This window comes from Raphanus sativus, chromosome 9 (genome assembly GCF_000801105.2).
Source record: "Raphanus sativus cultivar WK10039 chromosome 9, ASM80110v3, whole genome shotgun sequence".
In the NCBI taxonomy this organism is placed as follows: Eukaryota; Viridiplantae; Streptophyta; class Magnoliopsida; order Brassicales; family Brassicaceae; genus Raphanus; species Raphanus sativus.
The window spans coordinates 1,243,430-1,255,751 of NC_079519.1; the positions used below are offsets into that span (position 1 = coordinate 1,243,430).

The 12,322-nt window shown below is 38.8% G+C and overlaps 5 protein-coding genes across 6 annotated transcripts; 2 read left to right on the forward strand and 3 right to left on the reverse strand.

Annotated features, from left to right (window-relative positions):
* Window positions 1-1,932: 1,932 nt before the first annotated feature.
* LOC108824476 (F-box protein DOR-like) lies at window positions 1,933-2,778 on the forward strand. Its single transcript, XM_018597912.2, has one exon. It carries the CDS (start codon window positions 1,933-1,935, stop codon window positions 2,776-2,778), a length of 846 nt encoding a protein of 281 aa, XP_018453414.2.
* Window positions 2,762-4,716, reverse strand: LOC108823691 (probable gamma-glutamyl hydrolase 3). Of its 2 annotated transcripts, none has more exons than XM_018596955.2 (9): window positions 4,549-4,716; window positions 4,257-4,343; window positions 4,071-4,160; window positions 3,796-3,890; window positions 3,547-3,697; window positions 3,414-3,476; window positions 3,248-3,336; window positions 3,081-3,173; window positions 2,762-2,980 (listed from the first exon to the last, which is right to left on the reverse strand). In XM_018596955.2, exons 1-9 carry the CDS (start codon window positions 4,714-4,716, stop codon window positions 2,947-2,949), a joined length of 870 nt encoding a protein of 289 aa, XP_018452457.1. In that variant the 3' UTR covers window positions 2,762-2,946. The 2 variants fall into 2 exon arrangements, with proteins under 2 accessions (XP_018452457.1, XP_056851403.1); XM_056995423.1 differs by having other exon boundaries at window positions 3,414-3,488.
* On the reverse strand, window positions 4,616-7,385 carry LOC108823689 (uncharacterized). The gene is made up of 8 exons (XM_018596953.2): window positions 7,234-7,385; window positions 6,874-6,929; window positions 6,656-6,780; window positions 6,304-6,463; window positions 5,862-6,211; window positions 5,251-5,721; window positions 5,011-5,119; window positions 4,616-4,905 (listed from the first exon to the last, which is right to left on the reverse strand). The coding sequence occupies exons 1-8, from the start codon at window positions 7,300-7,302 to the stop codon at window positions 4,773-4,775; spliced, it is 1,473 nt and encodes a 490-aa protein (XP_018452455.1). The 5' UTR covers window positions 7,303-7,385; the 3' UTR covers window positions 4,616-4,772.
* Window positions 7,386-7,753: 368 nt separating this feature from the next.
* On the reverse strand, window positions 7,754-9,167 carry LOC108824126 (50S ribosomal protein L13, chloroplastic). The gene is made up of 4 exons (XM_018597491.2): window positions 8,829-9,167; window positions 8,446-8,631; window positions 8,187-8,357; window positions 7,754-8,068 (listed from the first exon to the last, which is right to left on the reverse strand). Exons 1-4 carry the CDS (start codon window positions 9,093-9,095, stop codon window positions 7,952-7,954), a joined length of 741 nt encoding a protein of 246 aa, XP_018452993.1. The 5' UTR covers window positions 9,096-9,167; the 3' UTR covers window positions 7,754-7,951.
* Window positions 9,168-9,315: 148 nt separating this feature from the next.
* Window positions 9,316-11,750, forward strand: LOC108824123 (protein VTE6, chloroplastic). The gene is made up of 5 exons (XM_018597488.2): window positions 9,316-9,767; window positions 10,742-10,995; window positions 11,082-11,205; window positions 11,292-11,396; window positions 11,480-11,750. The coding sequence occupies exons 1-5, from the start codon at window positions 9,354-9,356 to the stop codon at window positions 11,573-11,575; spliced, it is 993 nt and encodes a 330-aa protein (XP_018452990.1). The 5' UTR covers window positions 9,316-9,353; the 3' UTR covers window positions 11,576-11,750.
* The last annotated feature ends 572 nt before the right edge of the window (window positions 11,751-12,322 follow it).

Consider the following 12,322-nt stretch of genomic DNA (forward strand, 5'->3'; position numbering starts at 1 on the left):
TTATTTCTAAAATTAATTAATATATCAATACTATTAATTCTTCAACATGTCCAATTGATTAATTGGGTCCAACATATTTTATAACTGTATTTAAATGATTTATCTAAATATCATATAACCACCTTAGATAACCACCTTCTAAAAGTTATTAAAATCCACGTTATAAATGTTCCTACCAAAACAGTTACTTTTTTCTTTCAAATAAAGTTTTGAATTTATCAGACAGGTCTGTGATTTGGAAAATAAACGAAGTACCATTTCCATGATACAATTTTTAGAAAATAAACGACGTACATAGGATATCATATTTCTTATGAAACTTTAAAAGTTAACTAATATTGATATTAATTAATGGTGGAAGCGGGTTACTATTAAAATTTAATTTTATGATTGACGGAGTTTAACCGGTTTAAGTGAATTTTTAATAGAAATAAATATTCATATAAACTCATTTAGTTTAACGGGTTTTAAATAGGTTATTCGAATAAAAAATATTTATTAAATATGATTCTACTTAAAGTTAGTGAAGACCATTTTAACCCAACTATATATATATATATATATATATATATATATATATATATATAACAGAATATGTTAAACAATATTTCTTTAAACATTTTTCAAAAAAATTATTCGGTTTTAGTTGCGGGTTGAGTTTGATATTAATTTTCGAATATAATAATTTAAGAACTGTTCGAGTATATAGATCATGTCTAATAGAGTATGAGATTTTTATTTTTGGGGCGATTGGGATATAAATATTCTTGACTAAATTATGTTAGATAACTACTAAGTAAATATAATATGTTACAAACTTTAGGAATAAAGATTTAAAATGGTTTCTAAAATGCATATGATACAAGTGTATAATTATGCAACTTGACATATTGAATATAGTCACCAAAAATATATTAAATTAAATTAATATTAAACACTAATATAATTATAAAACACACAAAATTAAATTAAATCATTTTAAAAAAAAACATAAAACAAAACATATACCCGCCCTTTAAAGGGCGGGTCAAAATCTAGTTTAGTTATATAATCTTTTTCGGATATATTCGGGTATCCAAAATACTTTTGTTCGGATCGGGTTCGGTTTCGGTTTTTTAAATATCAAATTTTTGAATCCGTTCGGATATTTAATCAATTTTGATTCGAGTTCAGTGCTATTTTTTGGATCGAGTTCGGTTCTTCGGATTCAGATTTTTTGCCCAGCTCACTTGAGATGGCTCTCCACCTGTAGAATAGCAGGAGGAGACGAAATCGCCATGATTACAAGTCTTATTAAACATATATTGAGCCAAAAGATGTGTATTTTATATACCAAGATTGTAAAATCCGTAAAATCCATGAAGAGCTTTAAAGATAAAAGGAAAAACTTGAAAATAAGTTAGTTTCAAAATATTTTTATCATATTTACATTAACGTTTGGGAAAGTTATCGTTATCTAGTATTAACATTATGTTAATGTTAGCTATATATAGTTTGTTGTATTCTCTTATCTAACACAAAACAATAATATTCATATTTTACTTGTATTACAAGTCTGTTAGGGTTTCATGGAAACACCGTCGCGAAATATGCGAAATATCTCAGAGACGGAGGAACTTTGCGCCGTGGCCGAAGCCAACAAGCGATTAAAAACAGAAGAAAGCTCAAATTATCTCCCGTTTGATCTGATGGTCGAGATATTTTTTGAAACTGCCGACGAAATCTCTAGCGAAGTGTGGTTGCGTATCGAAGCGCTGGGCTACCTATCTTCGAGACCCTTACTTCACGGACTTGTTCTTGACAAGATCATCTTCTCGCCCGAAGCTGTTGTTCGCCTGCAACAAGGACGGTCATCTCTTCTTCTTCTCCTCCTCCTCACCGCAGCCTCACGATGACGAGAACTCGTCTCTTTCAACCGAAAACTGCTACCGTATGAAGATTCCGTGCGAGTTTACGTCCGACGTGAGTGTCAGTGCGATCAGAGGTTTGGTGTTTCTCAGAGTCGAGCGAGGTTTAAAGGGAAAAGCACACTTGTCGATGATCTGTAACCCTAGCACCGGAGAATCGTTGATCTTGCCCAAAGTGAAGTCGAGGAGGAAGATCGGAGTGACAAGCTATTTCATGTACGATCCGGTTGAGAAGCAGTACAAGGTGCTGTCCATGACCTGGCATCCTAAAGGAAATCGATGGCAGGGGACAGAGGAGCATCAAGTGTTGACACTAGGAGGAGGAGAATCGTCTTGGAGAAAGATCGAATGTTCCATACATTATAAACTGATCACGGACCACCACGTTTGCATCGACGGTGTTCTGTATTATCCAGCGAGGACGATAATGTTGGAAGACTACATCATCATTCGCTTTGATGTCCGGTCGGAGAAGTTCAGACGTATTAAAGGGCCTGACCTGTTTGATAGCGCGCCTCTGGTGAACTATAACGGTAAGCTGGCTTTGCTTGGTGGAAGCCGTACGAGTATTAGGCTGCGTGTTCTCGAAGATGTTGGAAAGCAGAAATGGTCTGAGCGTACGTACGTGTTGCCTGAGCTGTCGAAGAATGTAGTTGGAGACGAGTCTTTGCACATTGTTGGAATTACTCGGACAAATGAGATCGTCTTGTGTTCGTCATCACCTCAGTACCTTTTGTACTGCAATGCGGAGAGGAAGACAGTCATAAGAGTCGATATCCAAGGAATGGAAGCGGTTAAGCGTTCTGAAATCTTTACTTTTATAGACCATATAGAGGATGCAAGGCTCATGAAAGTGTGTTTTAAATCATGACTTTTGATCTTATAGATGAGAGACTCTTTTTTATCAGTGTTCGTTTATACTTTTCAGTTTCCACTGAAGTCAAATCTTATTGCTTATAAACAGAACTATACGAGAAATCATGCAAGCCAGCAAAACCAATCGGCTCGGGACTTTGATCTTGGAGTTGGGATTTTTTTTTTATATGAAAATGTAAGCCTCGTCGTTGCCGCTCCTGCAAAATAAACGAGAACGACAGATCCAATAATAATATGACCGTTTCAAAACATACAAGCATAAGTGTGTGAGCCCAATGGTGGAGTTAGTTGGGTTACCCTTTGTATCCTGAGTAGATTAGCTTGTAGTTGTAGATGAGATTGCTTAATACATTATCAGGAGATGGTCTGTTGAGTGACTTTCTAGATTCACTGCACCAACATTCAAAAAACAAAAACAAATTAAGATATAGAGCTAATGGATCTTCTGAATTGAGAAAACTTACCTGACTAGATAGTTTGCAGCGTGCTGAGTCACCTGGATTGCGTCCTCGGAGTGTGGAATCTCAGGTGATCCCCACTCAAATGCATTTTTCTAACAAAGAGTATTTTATTTGTAAGGATCTTTCTTAGCAAAATGATGTCCATTAATTGGTTGTGAAATAAGAGTACCTCTGGATGCCATTGGAAGGCAGTCACTGGGTATCTTTTTGATCGAATAGTTGATACATAAGTCTGGAAAAGAAACTATCATGTATAATAATCATACCATGTTTATAGGAAAAAAAAATGTTTATTAACTTACCTTGCCGTCTCTATCAGCGCTGGTTGTAAGGATATCAAAGAAACTAGACAGAGAAGGATTGGCTAGAAAGGTATCTGGTGAGATACCGAACTGGTGGTTCTGCAAAACCAAACAGTCTGTGCTGACTTTTCTCAACAGCTCGGGAGAAAATCTGCAAAATTTGAAACACTAGAATTTATTTTTAATGACTTTGGAGCAGCACTGAAAAGTAAAAAGCTTAAAGCTATATATATATATATATGTGTGCACCTTTGGAAAACTGTTCCTTGTATATTAACATTCTCAATGAACTGGAGACTTGATGCATAATACACTGAGTTAAACCTTTCAAGAATGTCTCGCCTCTGTTTAAAACAAACACAGAATCGTTATAAATGTAGAACGGAAGGTGTAAAAGATCCAAGAATCCTGATCCAGCTCCATTATAAAAGCAGCAAGGTAGAAACAATGAATGCATTTTCACTTTTAAATCTACCAGACATGATGATGTAAGTGTTATTAGCTGTGAGAAGCTAGAAAGGCACCTGACTTATGATCATTGACAAAATCTCGAATCCGAGGCACATGGCGTATACAGGAAAATGCTCTCCTGCATCATTTTTCTCTAATACTTTCTGTGAGAAACATCAAAAGGAGTTCAACACAAAACAAAGAGGTACCAAAGGACTCAGCTAACAATGTTGAAGAGAGTGAAGACTGTAAAAGCTTACATTGAATATTTTTTGGACGACATCGTAATACAATCCTTCTTTAGCCCAGCCACCAGTGAATATTACACCATTTACTAGTTCTAGCTTCTGCTGATTCCATAAATAATTAACATGAACTAGTTTTGGCAATCAATCCAATTATTAACCCAAAGTAGACTGTTATAAGTAACCAAACGAATGCGAGAAAATGATGCAGAAACAGAAAATTGAAACATATAATAATAAACATATACTAAAAGAAATATTTATGATTGAAGAGGATTTTGAAATTACATGATACAAGAATAGTGACCTGAAACAGCCTTTCTTCAGGCTCGTTGTAGATGAGCGGGATCATTAACGCTAATAAGATGAGCAGATAGACAAGACCTGCAACAGTTTCATGATCCGTGTGGTTGATAAAAAAATCATTAACGGCTCTAGAGTTTCTTCTTTTCAATACATAAACGAATTCAAGCATTACAATCAGATGAATACCAAAGTTCTGAGAAATACAAACAAAAGTGTTTTGTAATTTTAGACTTTCTTCTTGAAGAAAGACATTATGTTCCCTTGCTTTGGATCTTTCACGTTCCCTCCTTTCTTGCTTCCTGCTTTTCCTCCTGCGTTTCCTGCTCCCATGGCCGGGCTCTTCTTCTGCACAACCGCCCTGAAACAATGCAACTCCCATGCTTTAAGATCGTTTCCACCGGATTCAAAAAACCTAAATTGATCTTAATATTACACAATGGCTATATTATCTATCGAAACATACCTGTTAACAGCAGCGTTTGCGCTTTTGCCATCATTTAACTTCTTACTTGTATCAGTATCTTCTTTCTTCGTTGCGTTTGTTTCTGTTTCCTCCCAGACCACCTCAGTTACTACATATGCAACCAAAAGAAGGTCAAATAAGCGAGAGGCATTGACATTCCAAGACACTGGCTAAATGCGATGCATATGTGTTAGTTATTATTGAAAACGAGATCTTAGATGCTTAAACATGTGAGCATACCTTCTCTCCCACGCTCATCAATCCGCGTCTTCAACACTTTTTTCCTTTTCGGTGAACTAGGAGCATTACTCATTCTTCCCTTTGAGGGATTGACTCCAGCTTCAGAACCAATGGCCTGGATCTTCTTCTCCTTTGATGAAGCCATAGGTTTCTCCTCTTTTTTGACACCCGAAGTACCAGCAGAGGTAGTTTTTTGACAGTCTTGTTCGCTGACCTCTGGTTTATCTGTTTCGGTCTCTCGAGATACACGTTCATCAGGCTTCTCCGTACCCGAATCTTCTTTGATTTCTTCGCCATCTGGACGTGGACTAATCTTATGACTACTAGGAGATGCTAAGCTGATAACATCTTCACACTCTTCATCAGAAAAGTCAAATATCACCTTCCTTTTTCTGTTCCTGATACTGACATCTGGGGCCTCATCATCGCTGCCTCCCTTGCTCTTGTCATTGTGAGAAGGCTTTTGAGCTTCTGCACCAATTACAGAACATTTCAAACAGGAACAAGACTAACTAAAACAGATACCTTAAGGCAGGAAAAAAATGCCAACTCCACATAAAGGAAAACAATTAAGAACAAAAAAACTGGAGTGAATAGATTAGAAAGTAAACCTGAGGTATCGTTGTTTTTGACAGAATCATCTTCTGTTTTCACAGGTACACGGCCCCACATATTTTTCAACGAACCCCCAGTTCCAGCCACGCTCTTTTGGGCCTGTCCGATCTTTTTATTAGCGGGCACAGGAAGGGACTTTTCTTTATCATTGGAGGATTTCACAGTTTGTTTTTGAGCTGGAGCCTGATGGCCAACCTTGGGGATTGAAGGCACTGTAGACTCTTGACGATTTAAACCACTTTTCGGTTGTACAGTAGTTCCCACACTTGCAGTTCCCGGGGCTGTAACATTTGCAGTGCCTCCCTCTATATTACGCTTTATAAAAGAATTGGAGATTCCACAAAACCTGGTCCATACATCTCCAGTTTCAGTGACAAGGCCGAGTCAACAGTACTGGACAGTTTTCCATGTATAATAACAGAAGAGTGTGTAACGTACCTGTTGTCTCTCAAGCAATTATCAGTGGTAGAAGGCTGCAAGAAGAGTTCTTCTGCTTGAACAAACTCACTGTTCCATATGGCTGCTGGCTCCATTGGAATACTAGCTTGAACACTGTATATAGAAACTGAATGAGTTCCATTGAACTCTTTCTCCACTTCTGCACAAAAGCAATGGCAGGGAAGTGTCAAGTCGTTAACTTTTAGTAGCTGCTTAACAGAAAGGTGGAAACCAGAAGGAGAAAGCTATAAGATTCAAAGAGAACTATCTGCAACGAACAAGGTACTGCTAACTTGCAAAAATAATCCTAATATGTCAGCTATGAGAGTTAAGCCAGGTTTGGAATTGTAACCTGAAAGTTTGGAACTAGATACAAGCCTTGTGCGGTGATCGGAAGGTGTGTTCTTTAGCCACCCAGACACAATATATACAACTTCCAGACCTTTCCCATTTTTCTCCACGAAATCCTTAAGCAGCCTAATAAACAAAAGAGTCACGGTTCTTACACAAAAAAAAAACAGATCTTTTCAAGTAGCCAAAACTCCAAATGGGCGGTAAGAACAAATGTACCTCTTGGCAGTTATTGATGAAAGAGAGAAATTACGACTCAGCCATTTGTAAGATACCTGAATAAAATTGAACGAATCAGCAGTCATTATAAGAACCCTAGTCGCTCAATTTTTACATAACACCTCTTGAAATCTCTGGACCAGATTTAGTTCAATAGAAAACCCTAAACATAACACTGATACAACAACAACAATCTAAAGCTTCGGAATCAAGCAATTAAACCCTAAATCGACCGGATGCAAGGATGGGGAGAAACGAATTTTTGACAAGCTTTAAAACCCAAGCGAAATTGAAATCGGAAAATCTAGTCAGAAAAGGTTGAGGAGTCGAGAGATGGATTGAGAAATAATCGGTAGTTACCACTTGAAGCTGATCGGAGACGAGAGACGAGAGCTCGTCGAGGATATTTAGGGTTTCGGTTTGTGTCATCTTTCCGCTTCTCTTTGATTTGTTTTTTCTCAGATTTGGGAGGTTTTTCTTCGAGGCGATGGCTGGGTCTTTCCCGCCACATCTTTCGCGGTGCTTTTAAGAGAGAGAGAATTATCGACGATGTGGGCCTGCGGTAGCGAGTTCTTTTGGCCCATTATCCCACTCATTTCTCTAATTGCTATTTCTTTATAATTTGTTTTTTTTTTTTACTTTTTTGATAAGGGTAAAATTTATTTATCTCACAACTTTTGTACAATGCCAAGTTTGCCAACAATGGTTGTTAAAGACTTCAACTGATGAAGATGAAACAGTTTTCTTGAATATGTGACCTTATTGAGAAGGTTTTGTTATAGAGTTAGCAGAGGAGGTATTGCTTATGGTGTTTTGGAGTGTTCTACACCATATCATCTTTCTATGTCTAGTTTCTGAAGATAGTTGGCAGCAAAAAAACTGACTGAAGGATAATTTAACATTACAAAAGCTTAAAGCATATAGAGTTGATAGAAGCAAGCAATAGAAACAAGAATCTGCAAAGTCTCCTCTGGTTTTGAGATGATGAAACTAGAGAAACCCGAGAAGAAGAAAACACTCTTATGCGCTTGGCGATAATGGTAGCAGTGGAGCTTAGTACAGATATTCCCTGGTGTTTCTATTTCTGCAGCTGTATTCTCTTGTCCCTGATGGGCAGATCAAGCGGCTTCTGCGCCTCGTGAGGATGCTCTGGGCCTTTGTACACCTTCAGGTGATTGAACAGAGCTCTCCCAAGCTGCCACAAAACGAGCCAGATCATGTAAAGAGTGAGTGTGTGGTTTCACGACTAATCATCCAAACGGAGACGACTAATAAAAAGCTAAGGATTATTAATTATGATGTATCTAACTAACCCGTCCCTTTGGAAGCATTCCACGAACAGCATGCTCAATTATTCTTTCAGGGATCCTCTGCTGTAACTGATCAAATGTTTCCACTGTCATACCACCAGGTCGTCCCGAATGCCTCCTGTACAGCTTCTGGTTCCTCTTCTTTCCAGACACAGCAACTTTCTCAGCATTCACCTTAACCAAAAACCAAAAGAAAGAACACAAGTTACATGAAACAGAGTGCCTCACAACAGTCTTGTTTTTTTTAATTTATTTCTCATACCACAATCACAAAGGCTCCCATGTCGACACTGGGAGTGTAGGAGGCAAGGTTCTTCCCACGGATGTGATTAGCAATGGTGGATGCCAATCTACCGAGAATCTTGTCGGTTGCATCGACAACATACCAAGGCTTGTCCGTGTTCACATGGTCTGAAGCCTTTGGATACCATGTTGTGTTCCAAATGTCCTGCAAAACCAAACAAAAATACAGACTCTCAATAACGCTAACCATCCAAAGTCTACAACTTTAACAGAACCCATTCTCAAAACACAAACCAAGGAAGCAAAATCTCCACACTTTACGAATCAAGACATCAATTTTCAACTAGCGTAAAGCTAAACAAAGATTGAATTAGATAAATAGAGGGACAAAAAAGTCGTTACAGGGCCATTAGCTTCTTCTTCGTCGAACATCCACCGTTGATTCGCCGGAACAAGGGAAGTAGCAGTAGCAGTAGTACCCTGCTCCTCCGCTTCGCATTTCACCTGCAATCCCCTCTTCGTGTTCGCGTAAATGCCGACTCTTGCCGACGGTTTCGAGATAGCAGTTAGGGAGAAGAAGCCTAGAAACGGAGACCTTCTGTTACTTCCAGAAGGTTTCACCGAAGAAGAAGGGAGTATAACCGTTGAAGACGAACAGAGAACCGCCATGTTTGTTTGTGTTTTCTCTCCTCTGCTGCTTGCTCTCTCTTTTGATTTCTCGGATAAGATTGGGTTCTTCAGTTAATAATAACAGTGGTGGCAATAACTGTAAATAACATTATTAATAGGGATAGAAAGATAAATATAAACCGGGTTTAGGATCCGACTCATTTGGAGCTCCGTATCCAGCCCAAAACGCTTATTTTATTTTTTTATTTTTATTTTTTTCTCAGGTCTTCTCGAGCAAGCAAGCAAAGTGTGAATATCATGGCGTCGATTTCGGCAACACTACTCTTAAATTCTACATCCCTTTCACCTCTGAGCTTCCCGAGATTCTCGGGATTTTCTTCTCCGTCTCCGTTCGCTAGATCCCACCGATTAACACATCGTAATCTGGAATCCTCTTCTAACGGAACTCTAAGCAGAGCCGACGGTGGTGCTATGTCGGCGGCGACATCGATGCAAGGAGCGGTGACGGAGGCGATGAGACTGATCCAGACGGCGTCTCCCACGTGGAAATCCGCCGTGGCTAACAATCTGTTGATATTCGTTCTCGGGTCGCCGCTTCTCGTCACCGGATTGTCAGCTTCCGGGATCGCCGCGGCGTTCTTGCTCGGAACTTTGACTTGGAGGGCTTATGGCTCTGCTGGGTTCCTCTTAGTCGCTGCTTACTTCGTCATTGTAAGTTAACTCGTTAATGTGACTTGATCGTAGAGGCTTTAGCTGTGTTATCGTTTGGGTTAAGGGTTTGTGAAATTAGGTTTCAAAGGTGTAGTCTTTGTTATTGGTTTGATAGAGTAGTGAAAGTGTTTGGAGATTCTTGTAGGAGAGCTTTTGTTTTACGCAGTGTACTCTTCTCTGTAGATTGAAACCTTGAGATTAAGGAGCCTAGGTCGTCTGATCATGCTCAAAGGCAGAGTCTTTTATTATTGGTTTTGAGAATGTTTTAAAGTGTGCTGGAGACGTTGGAGATTATTGTAGGAAGAGCTTTTTGTAATAGGCAAATGTGTTGTCTCTGTTGATTGAAACTTGAGATTATGGAGCTAGGTCGTGTATGGAGATTGTGAATCTGGGGTTTCGAAGGCACAATCTTTGATTATTGGTTTTGAAAATGTATTGAAGTGCCTGAGACGTTGGAGATTATTGTAAGGAGAGATTTAGTAATAGGCAGTGTATTTTCTATGTAGATTGAAACTTGAGATTAAGGAGCTAGGTCGTATAGGGATTGTGAATCAGGTTTCAAAGGCATAGTCTTGATTTTTTGGTTTTGAAAATGTTTTGAAGTGCCTGAGACGTTGGAGATTCTTGTAGGGAGAAATATTGTAAGAGATGGAAACTTGAGATTGTGGAGCTAGGCCATCTGATCATGCTCAAAGGCATAATCGTTGATTATTGGTTTTGAAAAAGTATTGAAGTGGCTGAGATGCTGGATATTCTTGTAGGGAGAGATTTTGTAATAGGCAGTTGCATTGTCTCTGTAGATTGAAACTTGAGGTTAAGGAGCTAGGTGGTTTGATCATGCTCAACATTTGAGATGATTCGTCTCTACTCTGTATAATTTTCCTTAAAGCTTTAGATTTTAGTATCGTGTTTCACGGACCGGGAGCTGGAAAGAGTAACACTTAGTTGGTTTAGATGATTTTACAATGTGACAGGGAACAGCGGCAACAAAGGTTAAGATGTCCGAGAAGGAAGCGGAAGGCGTGGCTGAGAAGAAGAAAGGTAGAAGAGGACCGCGCAGCGTGATTGGTTCAAGTGCTGCTGGTTGTGTCTGTGCTTTTCTTTCGATATATCAAGTGGGAGGATCAGCTTTTTCTCAGCTTTTCCGCCTTGGTTTCGTTTCCAGCTTCTGCACTAAAGTCTCCGACACCGTCTCGAGCGAGATAGGGAAAGCTTATGGAAAAACTACGTGAGTATATGCTACTTCTAATTCAAACTATCGCCATCTTCTGCAACGGTTTGTTATTACTTGCACTAACTGGTGAAAGCTTGCAGGTATTTAGCCACAACATTTAAGATAGTGCCAAGAGGAACGGAGGGAGCTATGAGTGTTGAAGGAACATTGGCTGGGCTTCTAGCATCATTTTTTCTTGCCTCTGTTGGCTGTTTCCTGGGTCAGGTACTGAACGTTGGTTTTATATTCTTGTTAAAAAAACTCTTTAGGTTGATAAAAGAGGTTTTCTTGTTGGTCTCTATTGAGAACAGATAACTCCACCAGAAGCAGCTGTATGTGTACTAGCTTCCCAGATTGCCAACCTTGGAGAAAGCATTATAGGCGCATCTTTTCAAGACAAAGAAGGATTCAAATGGGTATGCTCTCTGTCTACTTATTATTGCTGTTCTCCAGTGGCTGTATTTTTGTGTCTTATTTGTGGTGTGATACTTTTTTGTAGCTAAACAATGATGTAGTGAACGTGATCAACATAAGCTTGGGAAGCATTGTGGCGATATTGATGCAGCAGTTTATACTCCAGAACTGGGTCAAGTAAAACCTGTCATAGTGGTCTCATGGGAGTCTCAATGAGGTTAAGATTATTAGATGTGAACAGTCGCATGTAAATACATTATGCTATGTAACAATTAGTCCCACAACATGTTGAACTCTATTCGCCTTTGATATATTATCTAGTAGATGAAAAGGAGGCTCAAAATCTCTCTTGATCACTCACTTTCTTTCATATGATATCCAATTATAAACATGCAAATAATTTTCAGAAAGTGTAACGAAAAAAACTGTAACAAAAAGACAAAAATAAAGAAAACAAGTAAGCGTTGGTAGACAAAAAGAAGAAGGAAGAGTCGTGATTCTCTTGAACACATACCTTTTTGTCGTGTTCTTCGACCTTACTTACCTACCCATCTATCTTTTTCTTTTTTGCCATATTGGAGTATAATGCTATTACGTTGCGTAAAAAGATAATGTTTTCTGGTGACCAAACTTTCAATGTAGAAGACTCTACAGAGAAAAATCATAATCATTGACTGTGAGATGTACCCAAGACACTAAACCGTTACACTCGAGAGTGTTTTAGAAACATGGAAGACCATTTTTTTTTTACTTTGCGTTGATGCTACGAACCTGTGGTCCGAAATTAAGATACGACAATGGCCCATGGGCCGCGACATCCATTACACAGCTGACATTACACACACGCGCTTGTTCAACGCGTGAATGGTACCACCGCAAACGTCCAGCTTTTTCTTTCTCAAGTCAAAAATCTCCAGCTCACCTCAAT